The sequence below is a fragment of the Epinephelus moara genome, chromosome 14 (genome assembly GCF_006386435.1).
Source record: "Epinephelus moara isolate mb chromosome 14, YSFRI_EMoa_1.0, whole genome shotgun sequence".
Taxonomy (NCBI): domain Eukaryota; kingdom Metazoa; phylum Chordata; class Actinopteri; order Perciformes; family Serranidae; genus Epinephelus; species Epinephelus moara.
Window position 1 is genome coordinate 25,873,537 of NC_065519.1, and position 22,969 is coordinate 25,896,505.

Consider the following 22,969-nt stretch of genomic DNA (forward strand, 5'->3'; position numbering starts at 1 on the left):
CAGGCCTTAGCCTCTTAAATGTAGTAATGTTGGCCTCCAGTTATTTTCACCAGTGGGGGCCAGCAATTGTGAAAAAAAGACATGCTGTACAAACCTTTACACATTATATGCAAGCTTTAACCTCACACGACCTCAGTGCCCCCATTTAGGAATGACCACTCCAGCAATTTCTGGGGTAATTTTGAGATGGAAATAACGCAGTAATTCAACACTCTAATTCCCTTAAAATTATATTACCATATTTATTTAAAGTGTCCACCCACATTACATTAAAACTCATTTCTTCCAATTATCCCAAGTAGAATTTAGCTTTGCGGATAGCTTTGGTTTCAAGATATCTGCCAGTGAGTTATCTACCCCCAGCTCACTACCCTGGAGGTGAATTGGATATATATATATATCACATCTGGAATGCTGAACAGCAGTGTATCTTTCCAGAAACAAAATCCTGGTTACTGACTGATTGGTTCAGCATGCCTTATATTGCATCCTCTGCAATGCAACTGTTGCATAAGATATGCACAGAGGAATATTGATGTGTCAGTGACATGTCCTTTACTCTTAGAGTGAACCTATGGATAGTTCATGGATGCTATTTTAAGCTGGGTCTTTCATGGGAAAAACCCACAAGAAGCAAAGTTATGTGTTATGATGTTTTATTTTATTGATCCCTGAAGGGAACTTGTTCTCCACCACAGGGAGATTAAGAGTGTAGGTTGGGGGGGTAGGGGGACCAGGTCCTTTGTTGTAATGTCTTTCTGTCCAACCACTAGTGCAATCTGCTGCCTAAAAGACCAGAGCAGGCCTCAGCAGTCGTCAGTTTCAGAATTAAATTTTTGCCCTCTGATGGCTCATGCTTCTGGCTTTGTTGACACGAGTCATCTGATACACCCATGTTTTCCTGAGCCATCAATCTGTCTTGCTGTCTCTGTATCTGTGTTTCTTGGCAGTCGAGAGGCTCCAGGTGTCTTGTGCGTCCCGTGCCCAGACGCTTTGCCAGCCTCCGGTTGCTCCTGGGTCGTAGTGGCATTGTTCTATGTGGCCCATTGTGTGTGACCCTGGTTCAGGGGGAAACAGCTGGTGGATCCTCCAGTACCAGCCTGCTTGGCACTGAGAGTAGGCTCAAGCCACGGTGTAAAATGACTGCGCCCCAATTCCCACTTTGATACAAACCATGCATGACAGCTCTGAACATCCATCTACAGTTGATCGGCTTTTTCCGCGCTGTCAGGTTTGCAAAGTGATGCTGTGCAGGACATGAGAGCCGGTATTCTAATCATGAGTCCTCTATGTGCAGCCTTCAATTTTAAGCGCAGGTGTACAGTAGATATTTGCATATATACTCTGTTCTTATAATTTGGTTTTAGCCCGATCAAAAAAATCACTCTCTAAGAGGCTATGGGCTGCCCTCAGAAGAGGAAGTGACTCAGTATTGAGTGGCGCTGCACTTCCTGTGAGCTGATTCTCCTCTACTCCTCTCAGGATGTTTACCTCCTCCTCCTCCTCCTCCTTCCCTGTCTCCCTTACCCACCCTTCTCTCCACCCCCTTCCTCGATCACGTGACTTTACGTTGTTGCGCTCAGCTCCAGGTCAGACCCAGCTTGTCTAGGTTTAGTTTGGCTCAGATGTGGTCAGTGATGGTGACTGCTGAATTGGGGTCTTGGCCCTGCTGGAATTCAGATGACTCTCTCATTGTGTGCACTTAATAAACAATATAACTAATACATTACTTCCTTCTTCTTCACTGAAGAGCCCTTTAGTGTTATTTCCTCCTGCTTTATAGTGTAGAGTCCTGTGAAGGGAGGAAAGGAGGTCTGAGCAGGGGCTCTCTTCCTGAGCCACTGGGTTCAGAATACTCCAGTCCCCGTTACGATGGTGATGTAAGCCACTGGAAATGACGTACTATGGGCGTGCATGTGCTTGTGTGTATTTACATAAGGTCTTCCATAAAAAAATTGTTGGGGGCTGAACCGAATCTAATTTTTCGTCTCTTAGTTGCTGTATCAGATGTGGACCCTCTGAAGTGCATTACCCATGACGGATTCTTACACATTACATCTGTCTTTATGTATCACGCTTAGACCTTCACTAGTATCTTAACTTGTATCTCCTCTTCTCTCCAGTTCCCAGAGTGCGGCTTCTTTGGCATGTACGACAAGATCCTGCTGTTCCGCCACGACTTAAGCGACGAGAACATCTTGCAGAGGCTAACCTCGGCCGAGGACATCCACGAAGGAGACCTCATTGAGGTGGTGCTCTCTGGTATGTAGGCCGCAGTGGAACTATACATGGATGCATGGAGTCTCACCTCACCTTCAATGGTTGTTGCAAACTTAATAACTATATTCCTGTATAACACCTACCTCTGAATGGGACCACATATACTTACCTTCATACTTACATGCAATGTTTGAATGCTTGATGATTTGTCCAAAGTTCAGTCTCAAATTTGGTTAAAAATGATCTTGAAATGGTCTTAAAATGCATTAAATTGAAGAGTCTGATATCTGTAGACAACCTCTTGAACAAAGTAGTACCAGAATGAATCACTACTTAGCATTTTTGTGAAGGAATAAAAAAACATTGACTCAACAGACCTTTATGGACTGTTGCTCTTGGCAAATATAAAGGTACAGAATGAACGAGAGGTTTAAATCATAGAGTCTCAAGAGTTTATGCCTCTTAATGTGAGAATCTTGGATGTTCAGAGGAAATATCCAATAACTTGTTCTCATCATCATGGAAGCGCAGAGGAGATATTGGGACATACTTCTTGAGATCAGCTGCTGACATGAATTTTGAACCACGGGACAGAAACCCAGCAGAAGACTTTTAGCATATGTGACCAGTGTATTCAGTGGGTTTGGGTACTGAACTTGATACTTTTCATGGTACCGACCGAATGACAACAGTAGTACCAAGTACGGATTCATGTTAAATCCATTGGTGCCAAATGTTGGTACCTAAGAGTGCATCTGGGTGAGAAAGCACGGTTAAGACAAGAAGCGGAAGTGCTGTGAAGCAGACCTAAGCCTGTGAGCCAGCCACAGAGCTCCAAGGCCAGGAACAGAGCTCTGCAGAGCAGTCGGGTTCGACTTCAGACAGGAGGCGGAAGCGCCCCGAAGCCAGGAAGCCAGCCATGGAACTCTGCAGCCCCTCCATCGGCTTCCCAGCAAGCCAAAACTATCACTGCAGCGCCGATCTGCCACGACAGTTTCGGCATCTGGTCTATTTTCTTTTCTATATTATTTTAGTAATCGCCTACTATCACACACATGCACTGACACACAAGCACACACAGTGACCGAAGATTAGCTCTATGTGTGTTTAAGAAAGAGCAGAGGAACAGAATTGCTTTTTAGTCTACTACGTCACCCTTGAAGCTTGTTCAGAAATGACATTTTCGTTATAACAGAGACATTAAGTACCAAAACAAGGTACCAGTACCGAATTACAGGTACCGGTACTGGTATCGGTTCAAGTAAACCGTACCCAACCTTTCACTGATCTTATGCTCATGTCAGTTGAAACGCCAGCAAAGATTGTCCAAAGAAACTTGGACTTAAGGCTTTGCTTCTTTAGACTTTCAAAACAGGAGGAAAATGGACATAAAAGTCCACCAAGCAGTACAAACCAAGGGTGTTAAAGTCCAAACAATGGTCTAACACTAATAAACTGGAGGAAGCTTTATGTGTGCTATTTTCTGTGCCTAGTCATAGTTGACAAACCTTCCAGTAAACACAGCCTATAGTGTCTTGTTCAAGGGCACTTCAGTGGGTCAGAGTCCTCTGTAGCTTCGCTGAAAAATTATTCAAGTGCAGTTTGGTGTCATCAATTAAATGACTGCTAGTGAATCATCTGACACTCCACTCAGCTGTTTTTTATTTTGTGATAAATTTGTTTTCATTCCCCTAAACAAAGGTTCATCAGATTGTCCACCTTTTCTAGTGGTTACGCAGGTGTTTGGTTTTTCTTTGTCATTTCCTGCGATGAATGAATCAGCTTCCTGTGCAGTGCTGAGACCAACAAATGGCTTAGAGTATCTGTTCTGCTCTAATCTGTTCTCCTTCTCCATCTGTCTCCACTGGGAAGCACCTGACACCACCTGTGCTGAATATCTCCCCCTGTCTCCTGGGCTGAGAGTATTGTTTGTGGAGATTTAGACTGGGGATGATTGTATAGGTTCAGGATCTGAGGATACTTCAGGCATCAGGGCTGAGGAATGTAGACTAAAGACTGGAGAACTTCCTTCTTTTTGTTTCTGACTGTCTGTGTTTGTCTTGTGCTCTCTTTTGTGTCAGTCTTTGTCGCTCTCTTCCCCTCCTCGCTTTCTCTCATTCTAATCCCTCCTACCTCAACAAATCCATCTGCAGGTGTAAGCTCCAGCAGTGGAGCTTGACAATTTATAGCCCGAGATATACCTGATGAAGATGTTATAGAGGAGTCGGATCTCAGATTTGCTACACATGCAACACACATGCTTTTTTTTTTTATTTCATCTAACACTCAATAAACTTGGCTTTCTTCACGAGAGGGGCTTTGCATGTCAGACACTTGATCTTTGTTTGAGAAACACGAGCTGAGAGATCTGCGTTCCCAAGCCCTTCATTTGGTTCAGAGAAAATATGAGCCTTTTTTTTTCGCCCCGCAATTTGTCTCCTGTCATCTTCCGTTCAGTTTTCCTTAACCAACCTGTTGTTGGATTCCGTGGCTGTGGGAGAGAGACGGTTTGAATATCTCTCTCGCTGCGAGAGGGAGGCAGAAGTGGCTTTTTCTTGGCTTTGGGCTCAAAGAAGAGGGTTTGTTTTCCCTGCAGTAAGTGATTGTAGTAGACCCGCGGAGTGTAAACACGCTCTGATGTGCGGGGCGGCCCTGGACACGACGGACACTGCGCAGGCCATCTCAGCCCATGAGGTTTGAGGCTTGGCCTGACCGATTGTCCCTTTGTTCTGTTTTTCACTCCCCTTAGAAATTCCCACCCACTTTCACAAGCTCCTTGTTCACCACTGCTGGCGGTGTGAAATTGATATTTTACAATACCTTCTGTTTGTCATAATAGCAAACTTGTTTTTGTCAGTTGGAAACTTGTGGCCTCCAAATGGAAACTCTGCGCCTCAAAGCAAACAGATAGTGCATTCATGTAAGCCCCTCGGCTCGTGAGAAGTGCTGCGAAAAACACCGCGTCGAGTTTATGTTTGGTGTTGTTTGATGCTAATTAGCACAACGAGCATTACATAACGCAGCGGCTGCTAAGAAGCAGCCAGTTGTTTTGCAAGCCATGTGTGAATAAGCTCATGAATGCTGCCTTTCATGTGTCTGTGCCAGGGAGCTATGTTCGCCCCACGACATGTGACCTGCTTGGGTTCTTTCTTCTCTTTCAAATTAAACCCAAACTGCGAAAATCACCCCGACAGCCACCCTATTTCTCTGCAATGGCAAAAAAATGTGGCTTGTGTATTAATAGTGTTACATAAATATAAATACCTCAGATAATTTAATGCCAGCGCTTACACTAAGTGCGTTAAAAATTATGAAAAAAGTTTATTATTTGGGTAGAAACTAAAATAAATTGACCCTGTACCTGCCCTACTTGTGGACATGTTGCATTCTTTTATCAAATGAACAGATCACATTGATTCAGTGTGACAGGCTTTTTATTGCCTTTGAGGATATCTGCAATTTCTAGTGTTCTTTTTGCTCCAAATCTTAAATTGATTTCTTGTTTAAAGGATGTTCTCTGTGTCCTTTATACAGAGCAGATTCTTAGCAAAGGAAGTTGGGTTTTTTTTCTTACTGGCCACATGTCATATTTGTTGTTCAAGACCGCAGCTGAGAATGTCCTCAGTTGTCCAAATACGTTTGTTTCAATCACCTCAAAGGAAGTGAACTTACACACACACACACACACACACACACACACACGTACACATACACACTATGACGTCACCATCCCCAGCACACAGGTTTTGCTGCTTAACCCGAGTATAAAGATTAACCAATCCCCTCGATGGCCACCGCGGCCGAATAAATGATTGCACAGGAACATGTTGCTAATGCGAGCTCTGAGGCTTCAGCTGCACACACAGGTCTTGGCAGCAGTCACCTCCATATCTTACTCATCTTCACATCTTTGATGATTCACAGCCATGATTAACCAACGCTTGCTTCCAACAATGAGCTCAGTGTGTCTGTTTGACACACAGCAGAAGAGACATGGAGGCAAAAGAGGAGAGAAACAGGAAGAGGGACGAGACACAGCTCTGTTGGTTTTGATGTTGTGTTCTTAATAACAAAGACAGACTGATATAACGGGGTCACTCTGCACTTCTCCGCTGTCTCATGGGTGTGCCCTATCACTTTCTTTCATACATGGGATGATGAAATTGTAGAGGTGTCTTTTGTAGATGTGGCGCCCTCTACTGCAGCAGTTTGGACACAGCATGAGGAGTCAGACGCTGATTTGTTTGTCTGAGCGCAATCTCTCTTTTATTAAATTACATTTTCTCATATGCACACACATAGTGAGACTGTGTATTGCCTTTTATATTAGTTTTATATTAAAATGTGAAATAGTTGCCAAATACACGTGATAAATGGCTGCTCTCCTCTTGTGTTTTTGATTTGTTTGTCATCTTTTCTCATCATTTCTTTCTTTCAGTCCTCTTTTTTATTTTTAAACTGTTCTCCATATTTGTTTTTCTTTGGCAAACTTTTAGTTATATCACTTGTGTATTGTTTCTAGCTCAAGCCACAGTTGAAGACTTCCAGATCCGACCCCATGCCCTTTATGTCCACTCCTACAAGGCCCCCACCTTCTGTGATTACTGTGGGGAGATGCTATGGGGTCTTGTCCGGCAGGGGCTCAAATGTGAAGGTTAGACGCACAGACACACACACACACACACACACACACACACACACACATGTCATTGAATACTACAGAACCCTGCTGTGTCACTGCCAGGCCTTTGAGCTTTGTGGGGTTCTCTTTATGGGGTTAGGTTTGCGTGCAAGACAGAGAGAGAAGTGAATTGAAAAGTCTATCTCTTATGCTGTGAAATCGAAAATACCAAAATACAGTGGAGTAACGGTGACACACTGTCCTCGTCTTATACACAACTCTCTCTCAGTTGCTGGTGGAGCTGACCGGAAACCCGCAGACGGGTCCTCCAGGTTCGGGGTTTCATTTGTGCTCGCCATAGTGTGACTCACTCACATGGCAATCCACTTGTTGCAGTAACCTCAGCATATGTTGCCAGCGGCATAGGCTACTGCTAAAAGTTTCCGCAGAACTTGTGGTCGTGAAATTTGGTTCCACTTTACAAGCATCAGTCTACATATGGTGTATTCTGTGTGCGCTGACCTCCAGGCTCGGCATGAACACACAAAGAGTTACAACCCTTATTACTTATGATTAAAATGATGGTTGTTGCTAATGTATTAGCGACTCCCACAGATGATTTTACTGCTTTCACGGGGGCTCAGATCCCTCCTTAACTCAAACCCTGCCTTTCACTGTATGTCAGGGAGAAATCCAGCCCGCTTCCTACCGTTTCCATACACAGTCACACCACCTGTCTGACCTTAACAATGTGTCAGGGAGATATACAAGCAAACACGAGAGATTCAGCACTGTATCCAGTAAAACGCCTGACATTCAGATCCCAGTGGAATTATGGCATGTCAGTCCTTGTTTGATCAGATCTGAATTATGCTCTTTAATTTTCATGTCATTAGGCTGCATTTGAAGTCTCCTCTGACTGTAAATTAAATTTAAGAGGTTGATTTATTTACCAGTGAAACATTCATAGTCGTAAATTCTTCTCCCTAAGCCTGTTCATCAGTGGGGCCATCATGTGGTCGATTTGTGGAGTGGAAATATGTTCACACTACCTTTGTGTTTGTGACTGATGTCATTTGTGTTTTCATATTTCAAGGATGTGGGCTGAACTACCACAAGCGCTGCGCCTTTAAGATCCCAAATAACTGTACTGGTGTCAGGAAGAGGCGACTGTCCAATGTCTCACTGCCTGGACCCTCCCTCTCCGTCCCCCGACCAGCACCTGCCGAAAATGCCGTGGTGGTCCTGGATGAGGTGAGTCCTGATTGGTGAATGCTTAAATGCATATTTGGATAGAAATGAAGAACCTCTTTAAAGAGGACTGTGAAAAGTTGGAAAGACATCAGTGTCTGCTTATCCCCCTGAATGGAGGTAATGATTTTTTTATCCTTACAAATAAAACGAGCTGGCTCGAGTTTAGATGTGATCCTGAATCAGACTGGGAGCCAGGTGAATTGGCCAAGAATGCGAGGCAGTCAATCTGCATGCTGCTCACAAGCTTTGTCTCAACTGTTAAACGTGTCTAAACTTATCAAATTTGGCTCCCATTCCATGGGTGAATCTCCAAGGCCCTGTTGTAGAATACCACTGATGCAGAAAATTGAATTGAGCTGCAGAGAGCTCTGTGGAGTGATCCTCGGCGAGGTCTTATGAAACAGTTTTTGCACTGGAATATTCCTCTCTTGTCTGTGTCCCCACGAAAGGTCATCAGGAAATGTAATTATGTTAATGACATTAAAAGTCCAAGTTTATGTATTGACTCACTTTTGAACATGAAGAAGCTTCCTTCCTTTTTTGACAGGAGCTTCCAGGCTGCTTGATTTATCATATAAAATCAGAACTAAACGCTCATATGTGGTAAAACATGACAAATCTAATAACCGTTTTTTCGACCACTGGGATCGCGTTAACTATGCAAAGTCATGCTAACTCGGTATGACGGATTCCTTTTTTCCCTTTTCCGCTGATTTCTTTCTCTTCTTCTACTGCCATGTCATTATTCACTCTGTCTTTCCCTATCATTCAAATACTCCCTTTGAGGCTGTTGTTCCTTTATTTCTACATTCACGTCCTTCCTGCATATGGTTTTTAATTCTTCCCAACGTCCCTCTGTCTCTCCCCCCCCCCCCCCCCCCCATCCATCCATCCAACCTCCACAGCAGAGGTCCCATCAGGAGGCCGGGAAGCGGATCCTGTCCTGGAGCGGCAGGCCCATCTGGATGGAGAAGATGGTGCTGGGGCGGGTTAAGGTGCCGCACACCTTCGCCATTCACACCTACACCCGTCCCACGATCTGCCAGTACTGCAAGCGTCTGCTTAAGGGTCTTTTTCGCCAGGGCATGCAGTGTAAAGGTAGGACTGTATAAGAAGAGTTTCATACATTGTGGTTCATTTTAGAAGATTTTGGTGATGCTTTGCCGTAATTATTGTGTTTTTGAGTCATTTTTTTAATGTCATCTGCCAGATTGCAGATTCAACTGCCATAAGCGATGTGCTTCGAAGGTACCTAGAGACTGTTTGGGGGAGGTGGACTTCAATGGAGGTAAATTCAGCATCCAAGTTCACAGTCGCAGTGGCATACAGAGTACTTGCAATTTCAAATATTTGCATATTTAATGTACCTGTATAGAGCCAGCCAGCCCCGGCCCAGACTCAGACACTACTATGGATACTATGGAGGTGGACAGTAGCGATATGGATGGCGGGAGAGGACTGGACGACCCAGAGGAACCCTCCACCCCAGATGAGAGGATGTTCGACATGGATTCTCCCTTATTGGATAGAGAGAAGGACGAAGAGCCCATTAAGACTATTAGGTATGAAGACGTTAATTTAAAGTTACAGTTAGGAAAATAACTTTAAGTCAAGTTTACTGAAACTGTCACTATGTTCTGAAAGAAATACATGAGACAGATAATCCTTGTCCCACTGCTTCTAATAGCATTTGCCAGAATCAGACTGTGCGGCCGCTGAGAACAACCAGTGAGAGCTGAGGAGTCTCTAATGCAGATGTCAATCAGGTCATTCACTCCTTGTGTGCAGTCAAACTGTCAAACAGCGCTGATCAAATATGAATCAGGATTCTGTGACTGTATTGCCTATTTCTTGCTGCAGATGTTTTCAGAAACATTTTAGTGTACTGTAAAATGAAAGTCTGCTCCGGACGGCTTAGTTACAGTTCCACTGTTTTCAACATGGCGGCCAGGTCAAAACCTTTCTCATTTTACAGCTAAACAGTACACTAAAATATGTCTCTGAAGTTACAGAATCTTGACTTATATTTGATCAGCGCTCTTTAGTCAATTTAGACAGTTTAGCCACAGTGCATGAGCAGTGACTGACATGATTGACAGCTGTGTTGAAGTCCTTGCCTGTGATTGGTTGTTTTGTCGTTTTTGTTAACGTGTGGTAGGGCCATTAGAAGTGCTACAGGGCAATAGAGTAATCAGATAGAGTAGTATTTATTTCATTTAGTGCCGTGTGAGGTCAAAGATGACCAAAACTAATTTACTTTTTAAAAAAAAATAAAAGTTACTTATTAGTGCTTTAACTTGAGGTAATCCAGTTTGACATTTCTGCATTTTCATTTCTGGTACTACATTCAGAGACAAGCATCATGGATGGTAATGTGCAAATGTAGATTTTCTGTTAATGAAAAGTAGGTGGCAGTGTTTACTTTGTTGGCTATCACTGCTTATACTGGCTACCCAATTCAGTGTTCACTTTATTAGGTACAATCTAGTATAATGCAATACAACTGTTCTGCCATGAAGCTTATTTTATGATGCCTTTAATGTTCAGGTTTTTTTTGACACCATCACAGAGGTAGTCATTTAATTATATGTTTGGCATGGAGGTCATAGTTAGTGGTGGGGTTGTCGTGGACCACATTATATTGAGAGGGGTTTCTAATATTCTGCCCCCCTCTCGTATATAAATAGGGAGGGCAAAAAATGAGAAACTGTAGACTACAACCTCAGTAACAAGCATATAATTGAATTAACACATTCCTGACAATGTCAACAAAATACTAACTTTGTCAAGATAGAATTTACAGCGTTGAATAGCATTAGAGTGTAAAGGTGTACCTAATAAAGTGGCCACTACATATTATACTTTATTAAAAAGCTGTAAAAGGTGAAAGGAAATGAGAAGGAGAAGGGGAAGACATACAACAAAGGTCACCAGTCTGATTCAAACCGGGGACTTTGCGGTTATGTTTTTAACCACCAGGTCTAACTGCTCAATTCCTATGTTTATTCTACAGCAGCAGTGTGCGTTTTATGTTTCCAGTAGTGTTACCACTGCTGCAAACATAAAATACATCACTTCCTGTGCAGGATTTCTGTCAGGAAAGACCCACCAGACACTGGCTGGTTAGAAAAGCAAATATGAAAGTTTTTATGAGCTGGCTACAGGTCAGTTAAGATGTAAGCCGTTACTGTTTTATTGTATTTAAAGAGTGAGTAAGTGCTATATTTTTTCATGAAATCTTAATTTTTTTTGTACGTGTGTGTCTAGCCCCTCCACTAGCAGCAACATCCCTCTGATGCGGGTGGTCCAGTCCATCAAACACACCAAGAGGCGGAGCTCCACCGTGGTGAAGGAGGGCTGGATGGTTCATTATACGAGCAGGGACAACCTGGTAAGACTGATAACCCCAAAAAGTCCAACAAAGGAGCCCAGTCTGAAATGGGCTGCGTTTAGCCTCTATGCTGGGGAAAACTCCTTCTCCAAAGCTGTTCGCATGTGTTGAATTCAGCACAGAAGGTATTTTCCTCATGAAATTTTGAAGTAGCGTATTATCAGAAGGTGATGTGTGTTTTGTTGTTTGGACTAACTCAGTGTTCGTTTTTCCCCTTAAACAGCGGAAGAGACATTACTGGAGACTGGACAGCAAGAGTTTGAGTCTCTTCCAGAACGACACCGGAGCCAAGTTTTACAAAGTAAGCATAAAGCTATCATCTCTGCCTTGTTCTTGGAAAACCATGCCTCGTCTCCCCCACATCAAAACACACAGAAGCTTTTATTAAACTGACAGAAAGTGGAGCAGCTTAATGCTAATTGATTTAATGTTGAAGTTCATGGTGAATAAAATCTGTAAAGTCCCCGTTATAGCTCCATACTATCGAAAATGACATCGCTTTGGTGATGTTGAAGTCATTGGGAGTATATCATATCATATCAATGTTTGAATATTGTCACACTTGTGAGGGGTATGCAAATACAATCTAACTAGCGGTAGCTGCGTGACTCAGCTTGAAGGCTGTTGTGTTGCAACTGTAAACTACCCTGAGGTCAGTTTGGCCCGCTGAAATTTCCCCTGTGGTTTTTCACTCTGCAGCCTTGCCCGTGTGAAGTGAAAGGATCAAGTCACAGTCGTTCTATTTAACTACTGTATATTAGATCAGATGAGAAAATTGACAGGGAATCCTAGGGATCCCCAAGTAAAAAAAAAAAAGTAAATTTACAGGAGAATTTTGATGCACTATTATTCCTGCATTCTAAAATCCAAACAGTGAGTTTTAGATTGATGTTTAATCTTTTTTTAATCCACTCCAAAGTTAAGTGGTAGCTGCGAGTGAAACACTGTGATTCCAATATGTAAAACCAGTTGCGGAGAGTGTGTGACACTTCCCCTCTCGGTGCCAGCATCGTAGTCAGTCATTACACTGCCGCAGGGGCTTAATAGCACAGTAATTACACACCGAGGACTGAGGGAGGGAACTACAGCCGGCAAGGTAAAGACTTCCACATGTGTGTCGGTGGTTGTGTGTAGGGTGGGGGATGTAATCATTTTATTGTTCATGTCGCTTTGTGTGTTTGGAGACTTTGACACCTCCTTGAGCTGTGGTCAGACTTGTGTCGCAGTGGGATGGTGTGTAGGATGCAGCAGAGTTTCCAGAGCTCGTTCACTTCTGAGCTTGTGTCAAACAGGTGGTTTTATGCGCAGCTGTGTCTATAGTCTGTCTTACTAGCTCTCTTTTATGCTGCTTGTGAAACAAACCTGAATAAAAAAGCTTAAGTCCCTCAACCTTCTCCCCCAATTATTCTGTCACACCCTGCATCCCCTGCCACTAAAGCCTTGGAGGGGAAACCTCAGCAGGGGCCGACTCCTCAGGGTGTGTTCACTGGCAGCTTTATGTGGTTCTTTATTATCAACTTGGCACTCAGCTACGTTTAAGACTTTCAGGAGGCTAATTGAAGGCTAGCTGTAAATGCCGTCTTTTCATGCTTTAAAGTTTGGTCTTTGTTCCATGCCTGCTGCTTCAGAGTAGCAGATTCTTTTTATTCGGTGATAGATAATGTGAGATGATTTCCGGAATATACAGTAGAAAAATGTACTTTCAGGGGTTTCTCCTCTGAAACCACAGATTCTCCATATGCTCAGCGTGCATCCGGGAAACCATCCAGAGCATTTTCCTCTCATTTCTCAGAAGTTTGCAGCCTGCTGCTCATCAGTGTGTGGCCACTGTCCTCCCCCTCTCCTCTTTTTCTTTATACCTCCAATCTGATTAGTGGTGGTCGCGTGGTGGCTTGCTTGCCAGGCATGGCAGCCATTTTCTCCATTTGGAAGCCATAACGGCTCCTCGTTTGAAGACGAGACCCCTGTACTTGTGGCTTTCTCTGAAGAACCTTTTATGGGGCGAGGGGGCTTCTCTCTGCCTCTGCCAGATTGAGTCCTGTCACACTCAAACGTTGCACCCACACACACACCCGCTCACACACTGCCCTTTGCGGAGGAACGGTAGTTGCCGTGTCTTTCGTCTCAGTGGCTGGCGGTAGCGCCAGCGGCTCGTGCTCAGATGGGGCCTCTGGCTGGCCCTGCCTTGTAATCAGGGAACCAGAGCACTTGAGCCGCCGCAGGGCCCGCTCACGTGACCCAGCCCCGCTAACCACAAGCACTTCATCTGATACTCTGTGGTGAGCCACGCGGAGGGGACAGCGTGTGCCTCCGTGAGCCCCCATTGGCTGGGGCTTCTCTGTGTTTTTTAATTTTGTACCCTCCCTCCTCTCTTTGATTTGACAGTGAAGTTGAAGGGGAAGGGGGAACTTTTAAAGTGCGCTTCAAACTGTCCTTTCTGTATGTGCTCATGAGAGAGAGGAGAGTAAAGGAGAAAGTTAGAGCTGCGACTATATAATCAACACTGTGATTACAAGTGTGGAGACTTTTGGAGTGTGTGAGTGTTACCTGTGTTATTATTTCTGTCATGTCATTGTTTAGGCAGTGCATTACATCATTTAGCATTTTTCTGCTTTAGTAGGATTTCTGTTTTAGTTTTTCTTGTGAAATGAAAGAAAAATAGCAACACAAAATTTGTAACTTCATTTTTTTTTAAATTAAATTAAAAAGGAAGCTTGTCAACTCGCTAAAGACAGTGAATTGTTTTGAGTGCTTTTGCTGTAGCTCTAGTTTTATTTATTTTTTAGTTTTTCATAGATTTAAAAAATGTATTTGTGTAAAAAATCCAACAAGGAATTTCTGTATATGCATTTTTTTATCCTGTTTCTTACCTCGCCTCTCTGGGTAATATGACTTAAATAATACATGTTGGTGTTTATATAGAAATGTGGTTGGGCATCTGCTGTTGGACTCTTTTACTCTGTTTGTTGTGAGGAGTGTTGTTTCTTTATGCCAATTGTTTATACCTTAGATGAATTGGTTGAGTGTGCAGACAACACTGTGCAGAAAGAAAAAATGAATTCAGCTCTTGCTTCAAAATATTAAGGATCTTATTTATTCAAGAGATGCAGAATATAATATTTTGTGTGTTTTGTTGTTGTTGTTGTTGTTGTTGTAATGTCTGTCCTTCACTTCTCCAACAGGAAATCCCTCTGTCTGAGATCCTCCAGGTGGAACAGTCCAGAGACTTCAGTAATCTGGCGCAGGGCAGCAACCCGCACTGCTTCGAGATCATCACAGCCACCATGGTCTACTATGTAGGGGAGAACAACTGCAGTCACTACCACAGCCCCGCTCTGGCGGCCTCAGGAGTCGGCATGGACGTTGCTCAGGGCTGGGAGAAGGCCATCAGACAGGCCCTGATGCCCGTCACCCCTCAGCCCAGTGTGGCCACTGCTGCTGGCCAGGGCAAAGACCATAGTAAGTAGAAGATTACAGCTCTCTGGTGCTTAATACAGTGTTTTTTTTTCTTTTTCTGTGGAAGAAATGAGGAAACAACTTTAAATAGAACTGTCTTATTGCATTTTTTTCTCTGAAGTGATATTTTTTCAAATTCACACAACCAATCCTATTAGATTTGACACTGTAATGTCAAATGCTGTTCAAAGGTGCTGTATGATGTATCATTAAACATGTTCAGTTAATATAGTCTGTTATGGGATGGGTAAGATCAGGGCAGGGCAGTATATCAATATTATATCAATATCATGATATGAGACTAGACATCATCTTAGATTTTGGATATTGTAATATCCTAAGTGTTGTCTAATCCTGGTTTTAAAGGTCTAGTGTGTCAGATTTAGGGGCATCTATTGGCAGAAATGGTATATAATTGTCATAGCTAATTTATAATCACCTGAAAATAAGAATTATTGTATTTTTGTTACATTAGAATGAGCCGTTTATATCTAGATACAGAGTGGGTCCTTCTTCACGGAGTCCACCATGTTGTTCTACAGTAGCCCAGAATGGACAAACCAAACACTGGCACTAGATAGGGCTATTCGTGTTTTCGCTGTCATAGTTCTCCTACACGCTTGGCACACAGGAAAAGTAATGCAGTCTCACCACTAGTTGCCTCTAAACCCTACACACTGGACCTTTAAAGGCAGCATTACAGTAAAGTGATGTAATTTTATGAACTTACCAGACTGTTCTAGCTTTTTTTTGCCTTTACCCACTTAGTCATTATATCCACATTAATGATGATTTTTAAATGAAAATCAACTCCACAATATCGTGGCATTATTGTTAATAAGATATTTGATCAAAACTATCGTAATATTTGATTTTCTCCATCTCACCCAGCCCTAGGTGAGATCCATGCCTAACTTTTTGGTCCGCAAAACTCATCTAAATTCTGAAATTAAGAGAGAGATATAGTATAGCTTGTAACACACATCACTGAGGAATGTTGTCAGTTTGTGACTGTGTGCCTTGCTGTATCAGACAAGAGTTTCCCTCACAGTGAGTTGTAATATCACAGGGTTTTTCCTGACTCAAAACGAGACTGCGTTAGGGCCACAACAAACAAAAAGGTTTGAGGTTTACTCAGATAGAAAGAAAGAGCCGTCTTTGAACCACCTTGGCCGGAGTGGTCACTTAGATAGCCAGGCGAAGCTTTCGATCAGCAGGAAAAACCCTGTGTTAAGTATCTATAGGCGTGAGGAAGTGAGGCTGTGAAGTCAGTAGTGACAAATGACATGACTGTGCAGAAGCTTAGCCTCCCTCACAGTAGTCAGGTGTTGGTGTTTAACAATATAGACAGGAATTGGCAATAAGCTGTTAAAAACAGTCGTCCTCCATAGATCTGGATTAATTTATTCATAAAGTATTTGTCGATAAACTGGTAAATAATATCAATATTTGGTGTGCAAATATTGGTGTTAATTAAGTTGTCATTTTTTATTCCAAATTAGAGCTTGTGTTTCAAAATTGAATTAAATATTTGTGTGCAGCACCAGCTAAATGATCACAACACAATGCCTTTTACTTGCTTTTATCTCTGGCTTTTGTATTCATTGGCCAGTATGCAGAATTAGCCCCTGCGGCTGTTTAAATTCCCAGTTATGAAATGCATTGCATACTTGCACCATTCAGTCACACATTGCTTCCCAGATCAATTTTATAGCCAATTTATTGTGTAATAAAATGCTTCATTATGTGGGGCTGTGACTTATTGCATGCAGCTGCGATAAGCTTGAAGCTTGTGAAAAAAAAAAAAAAAAAGTGCCAGTATTTGAACAATGCGTCTCTGATTCATGCTTATGCTTTGTTAAAGTGGCGTTTTTTGAGTTGTTGACTGTGGAAACATGATGTGTTTTCTTCTCCAGAAGAGCTGTCCATCAGCATATCTGTGTCCAACTGCCAGGTCCAGGAGAATGTGGTGAGTGGGGCTTCTTATTTCTCTGACGTTGTTGCACAATTTCCCCGCAAAGCCTGCACATGCACGCATTCATGTGCTATTAAAGTATCTGTTGGGGTAAAATCAGAGATTGTATCAGAGATTGTGTATTTACCAAAACCTCCGGTGGAAGCTTTCATGCTGCCCAAATGGGGAAGTTGCTGACCCATATTTCTGGTCAAGGGAGTTTCGTCTCAGTTCCACTTCTACATTGAGTGAAAGTTAAATATTTGGCAATACCAGAAAACATTTTGGAAGAGATGCTTTTTTTTCCCGGGCTTTTAATGATGTAATCTTCAGTGATTGCCAATGTCAGCATGGAAAATTCAGAAAGAAAAACACAGCAGTAACAATGCAAATGATCTGTTTACAGGATATTGCCTCAGTGTACCAAATATTCTCTGACGAGGTGCTGGGATCCGGCCAGTTTGGCATTGTGTATGGAGGTATGTTTCGCTTTTGATATGGTGCCACTTTTTTTATATAATCTTACTCTCTACTGTGAATTGTATTTAATTTGTAGACTGTTTAAAGTTATTCATATTAACCTGTCCCATAATATTTTAGGCAAACACAGAAAAAGCGGCAGAGATGTGGCCATCAAGGTTATTGACAAGATGAGATTTCCTACCAAGCAGGAGAGCCAGCTAAGGAATGAGGTGGCCATATTACAGGTAATGCCCAGAATCCATCAGTGATAGAACAGAATAATATCAAAGTCTAGCATGTACTGTAAGTATGAAAGGCCTTGGCTGGAGCCTTACAATATACATTTCCTAATCTGTTCCCTCTCTGTTCCTCACTTAGTGTAGGCCAGTGTTCCTGTGGGTCCTTAAAATATTTTAAAAGGCGTTGAATTAATTAATCCAAGAGACAAGGTTTTTAATTTTCTTTAAAATATCTTAAATTTTAAAAGTCTTAAAAATGCTAATACATACATTTTTTGAATATTTTTTTCTGACATTGAAAATCTCAAAATAATTGGTAACATCTGTTTTTTTTTTAAGTTTTTTTGGTTGCCTCTCGCTTAAACGTCACGTAGATCCAGACTGAAGACCCAACACACTCATTATTTGATGCTCAAAGAAAAGAGGAGAAGTGCAAAGTCAACAAAAATTGGCTAACTGACCAAGATTTTGCAGCATGGCTGAAACCGATATGAGGCAATGCTTGCGAGGCTCGGTGTGTTTTATGCAAAAAGTTTGGTATACCTCCATGCCGGCAATTGCTGTGGCCAGAGGTATTATGTTTTTGGATTGTACAGATGTCCGTCTGTCCCATTGTCATGAATGCAATATCTCAAGAGCACCTTAAGGGAATTTCTCTAAATTAGGCACAAACGTTCATTCCACGATGAACTGATTGGATTTTGGTGGTCAAAAGTCAAGGTCACTGTGACCTTGCATTCATCTCATTCTCATAAACACGCTATCTCAAGAACACATTGATTTCTTACAGTTTAGCACAAACGTTCTAGTTTAAACTCGTTTTCATGGGAATCACAGCAGTGAAATCCCACATGCAGAGTGAGAAACACAAGATGGCTAAGAAACCCCGCTAAAAATGCCAGATATTTCCCAGTTCTGTTTTTCTCTCATCTTCACCATACAAAAAAAAGTCATGTTTTATGTCACAAGATATATTTGGCCAAAATTGTTCCTAACCCTATTGATGTCAGTTCAGGTTTTTTTTGTTTCTTCAGTTTTGGTTGTTGTAAAATTGGACTAAAATCTCATTTAGAGTTGTATTAAAAAGTCTTAAATCTATTTTGCCTCAAGCTGAAGGAACCCTGGTAGACTCAGTGTCTTTTGCCTCTGTCTTCAGAATCTGCATCACCCAGGTATCGTCAACTTGGAGTGTATGTTCGAGACGCCGGAGAGGGTGTTTGTTGTCATGGAGAAGCTGCACGGCGACATGCTGGAGATGATTCTGTCCAGCGAGAAGAGCAAACTGCCTGAACGAATCACCAAGTTCCTAGTCACACAGGTCAGTGTTGCAGAAACACTCCTCTCCCTTTGTGCCATCTCTTTTTGTCTTTTCTTCTCTTCCATTCTTCAAGATTATGATTCCAGTACTTACACATTGACTTTATTAAGAATGCTCTGTAGCCTGATGCGACTTTATTCTCTCTGAAAGCAGCTGATCATAAATAACTGATAATCAGTTAGATTTATAGCACTTGTCGTTGCCTTTTCACACTTTCTCCTTTTAAATAGCACCATCCTTCACTTCTTCCTTGCAGTCTTTGTGTTTTATTTTGTATCTTTCTAGCTTTCTTTCCCTCCGTCCCTGCCCTCCCTTCTGTTTTTTGGGGTGTGTTAGCCCACTGAGGCTGTGCTAGAGCTCCAGCGCTTGTTTATTCTTGTGGTTAGCTGATTTTGGGGGGGATTGTTTACGGGATTGGTCTGCATGGCATCACGACCTCCTCCCTGGCCCGTGGATTATAGCCTGCAGAGTGCTGGTGGCTTTGTGGCCTGATTAGAAGAGTAGCAGGCCCCTGGGCCTCCGCCGATCCCAGGTCCCAAACAGGAGCGGGGTCATTAACAACAGCCCCATTAGCTGCGGCGGGCCTGGCTCTGATGTGGCCCGGGAGGACTTCTGTCAAAGTCAGGGTCAGGATAGGGGAGCCAGGCGCACTGTGGTTTTGGTACAGGGCCATAGGCAGACATGCGTGCAGCGCTAGCGTACGCCAGGCCTTGTGAATATAGATGGGATGATGAGATGAGATCATGTGTCTGTATGTGAAGGTACTGGTCAGGATGGAAGTATTTAAGGGCCTTTGTTTGCTTATACTACTGTTATTTTTCCATATGGCAGCATCAAGAGATTCTACTTCTTGAATTATACAAACATTACCCTGTTTATATCACACACTCCATGCATTAAAACATTTAGATGCTGGAGTTTATATTATTGTCCTCTGGATCTTTCTTTTGGCTAAATCGGTACTTTTGCTTGCAACAGATCCTGGTGGCCTTGAGACATCTGCACTTCAAAAACATTGTTCACTGTGACTTGAAGCCTGAGAATGTACTACTGGCCTCCGCAGAGCCCTTTCCTCAGGTACAAAATACATACTTGTGCATATATGTATGTTTTTGTTCATGTTTTTGCTTAAATACATTGACCATGTTTTCTGTCTTCACACAGGTAAAGCTGTGTGACTTTGGCTTTGCCCGTATCATTGGCGAGAAGTCGTTCCGGCGATCAGTGGTGGGCACCCCAGCTTACCTGGCTCCGGAAGTGCTGCGCAGTAAAGGCTACAACCGCTCCTTAGACATGTGGTCGGTCGGAGTCATCGTGTACGTCAGCTTGAGTGGGACATTCCCTTTCAATGAGGACGAGGACATTACCGACCAGATCCAGAATGCTGCCTTCATGTACCCCCCTACACCCTGGAAGGACATTTCTGCAGAGGGTAAGAAGATGTAAAACAATATGTCTGTTTGTTCCCCTTCCAACTGGAATTCACCAATACTGTAATCTGGCGGTTCGCTAGTATGTCCTTCACTCTTGTACGTGCTTGGCAGCCTGGTTGCATTTGTAGTTTAGCGTCAAAGTGATACTCAGACATGTAACCTCAGGACTGTCCTCCCCACCTACATGTCTGGGTCGTCTGACCTTTACTGTGACTTTTCTGTGTCTGGGGCCGAGATGAATCACTCTCAAACCTCCCCAGCAGTGTGAAAGTTATCACAAGGTGAAACAAATGATAAAGGTGTTGATGCTAGTGTTTAGCCAAGCAACTACAGTAACCTCTGTTAGAAAGTCTTCCCCTTTGAAAGTGAAAATACCAAAGTATGCTGTCGGTATGAGATGATATATCTTTTACTTTCAGTTTATTGATACATGTTTATTGATTTCCCTCACAGCCACAGATCTGATCAACAATCTTCTCCAAGTCAAGATGAGGAAGAGGTACAGCGTGGACAAGTGTCTCAGCCATCCCTGGTTACAGGTGACATATTACCCTTTTTTCTTTGACCCTTTCACCCAAATCCTACTCCTCTGTGTCAGTCACAAAATCTGAACACACAGATATGATACACTTAATTCTACATTTGTCATGTCTTACAGTTTGAGGATATTGTCTCATAATTATCACGTTTGGAAGTTTTCTTTGGTATCAATCGTCCACTGATAACTATCTATACATTAGTGGTTACAGTGCAAACAGGAAGTGCTAATAGCTAATTCTGCATGACTTTTAATGGTGCCAATTTGCCAAAATGTAAACAAATGTAGGCATGAAAAGACAAAAATTCTATTCACTGGCTTCATGGCAACATTATACTTCCTGCTTTCAACCCCCAACGTAGGAAGTCCATGTCCTGGAATGCAAGTAGTACAGGTCACATGCAAACTGATGGCATTTCTGAGAGGGAACTGATCATAAAAGCCTAGAGTTCAAAGGAATTCAGTCACTTAATGTCAGAAACAGCTCCTCATTAAGGAGAACAATGTATTGTATTCATCTAAAAGCATCTGTCTCCTCCCCTCAGGACTATCAGACATGGCTGGACCTCAGGGAGTTTGAGACACGGCGAGGCGAGCGCTACATCACCCACGAAAGCGACGATGCACGTTGGGAAGAGTACGCAGACGAGCACAGTCTCCTTTACCCCAAACACTTCATCATGGCTCCCAACCTGGATGACATGGAAGAGGACCCCTAGTGGCGCATGGGGCTTACTACACCACATGTATTAAAAAGGACAAGGATTGTCACAGGGACTTTTTCATGAAGCTTTGGGAGCGGCGGATTTTCCCCTCCAGGACTGTTTGTTGTGAAAACAGAGAGAAGCTGATCAGGTGGAGAATCACTCGCCAGAGGCTTTAAAGTGGGAAATACCCGACCGAAATTGTAGCAGGATGCGCTGCTGCAAGCAGTACGCAGGTGGAGATGCGTGCCACAGGAACGCATTGAGAAACTGTCAGGAGAGACGAGTGTTTGCACGATATCAAAACATTCCATGGATTTACTCAAGTTTGGTTCATTTTTAAGAACAACCACAAACCAAAACAAGGTGAACTTAATAGTTTAGTTATTGTACACACAATTTTGGATAACCTTGAGTAATAATATGACTCTGTTCTTTGTGTGAGAGAAGAGATCCAAGAGAGCTTACCCCAGGAGTAAAGGGCACTTTTCACAAGGGATTTGCAGTCTGAGAATTTTGTTCTCACTTCCCAACTGTTTGTGAGACTGTCCTTTGGCATGAAACTGGAACCATCACATATATTTGTATGTTTTTTTAATGTATTTCGTAATTGTGGTAGATTTTTGCACTATCTTACCATTGAACATAGCAATTGAATAGAAACACTATTCGCTGCTACAGAGAGCAAACAGTGTTCGAGTGCCCAGTCTCAGTGCAAGTTTTAACCAGAAATATTTCGCAGAAAGTTGATGCAGCTCACAATATCGGCAAGTTTTATGAACTTTCCCCTGGAGACAGTGACCAACAGACCCTGACCAAATATGTTCATTCATTTCAATGTTTCCAAACCTTTTCTAGATTAACATGAGTTTCTTAAGTCACTGAATTGTCAGTAAATGCAATAACGGAGCCATTTCAACATGAGGCTAAAGCTGCATATGTTAGAGCGTCATGTGTCTGTGTATCTTTTTCTGTACTTCTGCAGTATTCTTGAATGTGACTTTTAAAGCACTCCATTTCTGGAATATGTGTTTTTAATGCCCTTTAGGTATCTGAAGTGTTGCATCGCCAGAGGCGGCCAACTGAGCTTTTTATGTAGAACAAAATATTGATGTCAGATTCCTTGTTTATTATGTTGTCCTGACTGTTTTGTCTGGACAGTGGACATAGTAGAAACTAAGTATACTTGCAATTTGGTTCACATGGGAGTTTGATGTACTACAGTTTTGTAGTTTGCTCTGTCGGTGTGTTTTGGGAGTACGTTCCTCTTTCCTGTTGTTCTCTTCCTGTCTTTGTTGCCGCTGGATTGGCAGGTGTCAGTGTTTTGTATATTTCAGTACATACCATTGGAATAAAAACCCAACTTCTCAACTGAGAAC

The 22,969-nt window shown here is 42.6% G+C and overlaps 1 protein-coding gene across 3 annotated transcripts in view; it reads left to right on the plus strand.

The window, feature by feature from the left end:
- Positions 1–22,969, plus strand: part of prkd3 (protein kinase D3) — a 46,348-nt gene extending 23,379 nt beyond the window's left edge. Inside the window, exons 3-19 of one of the 3 annotated variants that reach the window (XM_050062465.1) lie at positions 2,124–2,262; positions 6,743–6,874; positions 7,938–8,095; positions 9,001–9,193; positions 9,306–9,383; positions 9,471–9,657; positions 11,363–11,486; positions 11,710–11,787; positions 14,669–14,945; positions 16,862–16,911; positions 17,303–17,375; positions 17,497–17,603; positions 18,754–18,915; positions 19,894–19,992; positions 20,080–20,347; positions 20,802–20,887; positions 21,432–22,969. In XM_050062465.1, the coding sequence (XP_049918422.1) occupies positions 2,124–2,262; positions 6,743–6,874; positions 7,938–8,095; positions 9,001–9,193; positions 9,306–9,383; positions 9,471–9,657; positions 11,363–11,486; positions 11,710–11,787; positions 14,669–14,945; positions 16,862–16,911; positions 17,303–17,375; positions 17,497–17,603; positions 18,754–18,915; positions 19,894–19,992; positions 20,080–20,347; positions 20,802–20,887; positions 21,432–21,605 (2,385 nt within the window). In that variant the 3' untranslated portion in view covers positions 21,606–22,969. Of the gene's footprint in view, positions 1–2,123; positions 2,263–6,742; positions 6,875–7,937; positions 8,096–9,000; positions 9,194–9,305; positions 9,384–9,470; positions 9,658–11,362; positions 11,487–11,709; positions 11,788–14,668; positions 14,946–16,858; positions 16,912–17,302; positions 17,376–17,496; positions 17,604–18,753; positions 18,916–19,893; positions 19,993–20,079; positions 20,348–20,801; positions 20,888–21,431 lie in introns of all 3 variants that reach the window. The other 2 variants (XM_050062463.1, XM_050062464.1) reach the window with 2 other exon arrangements.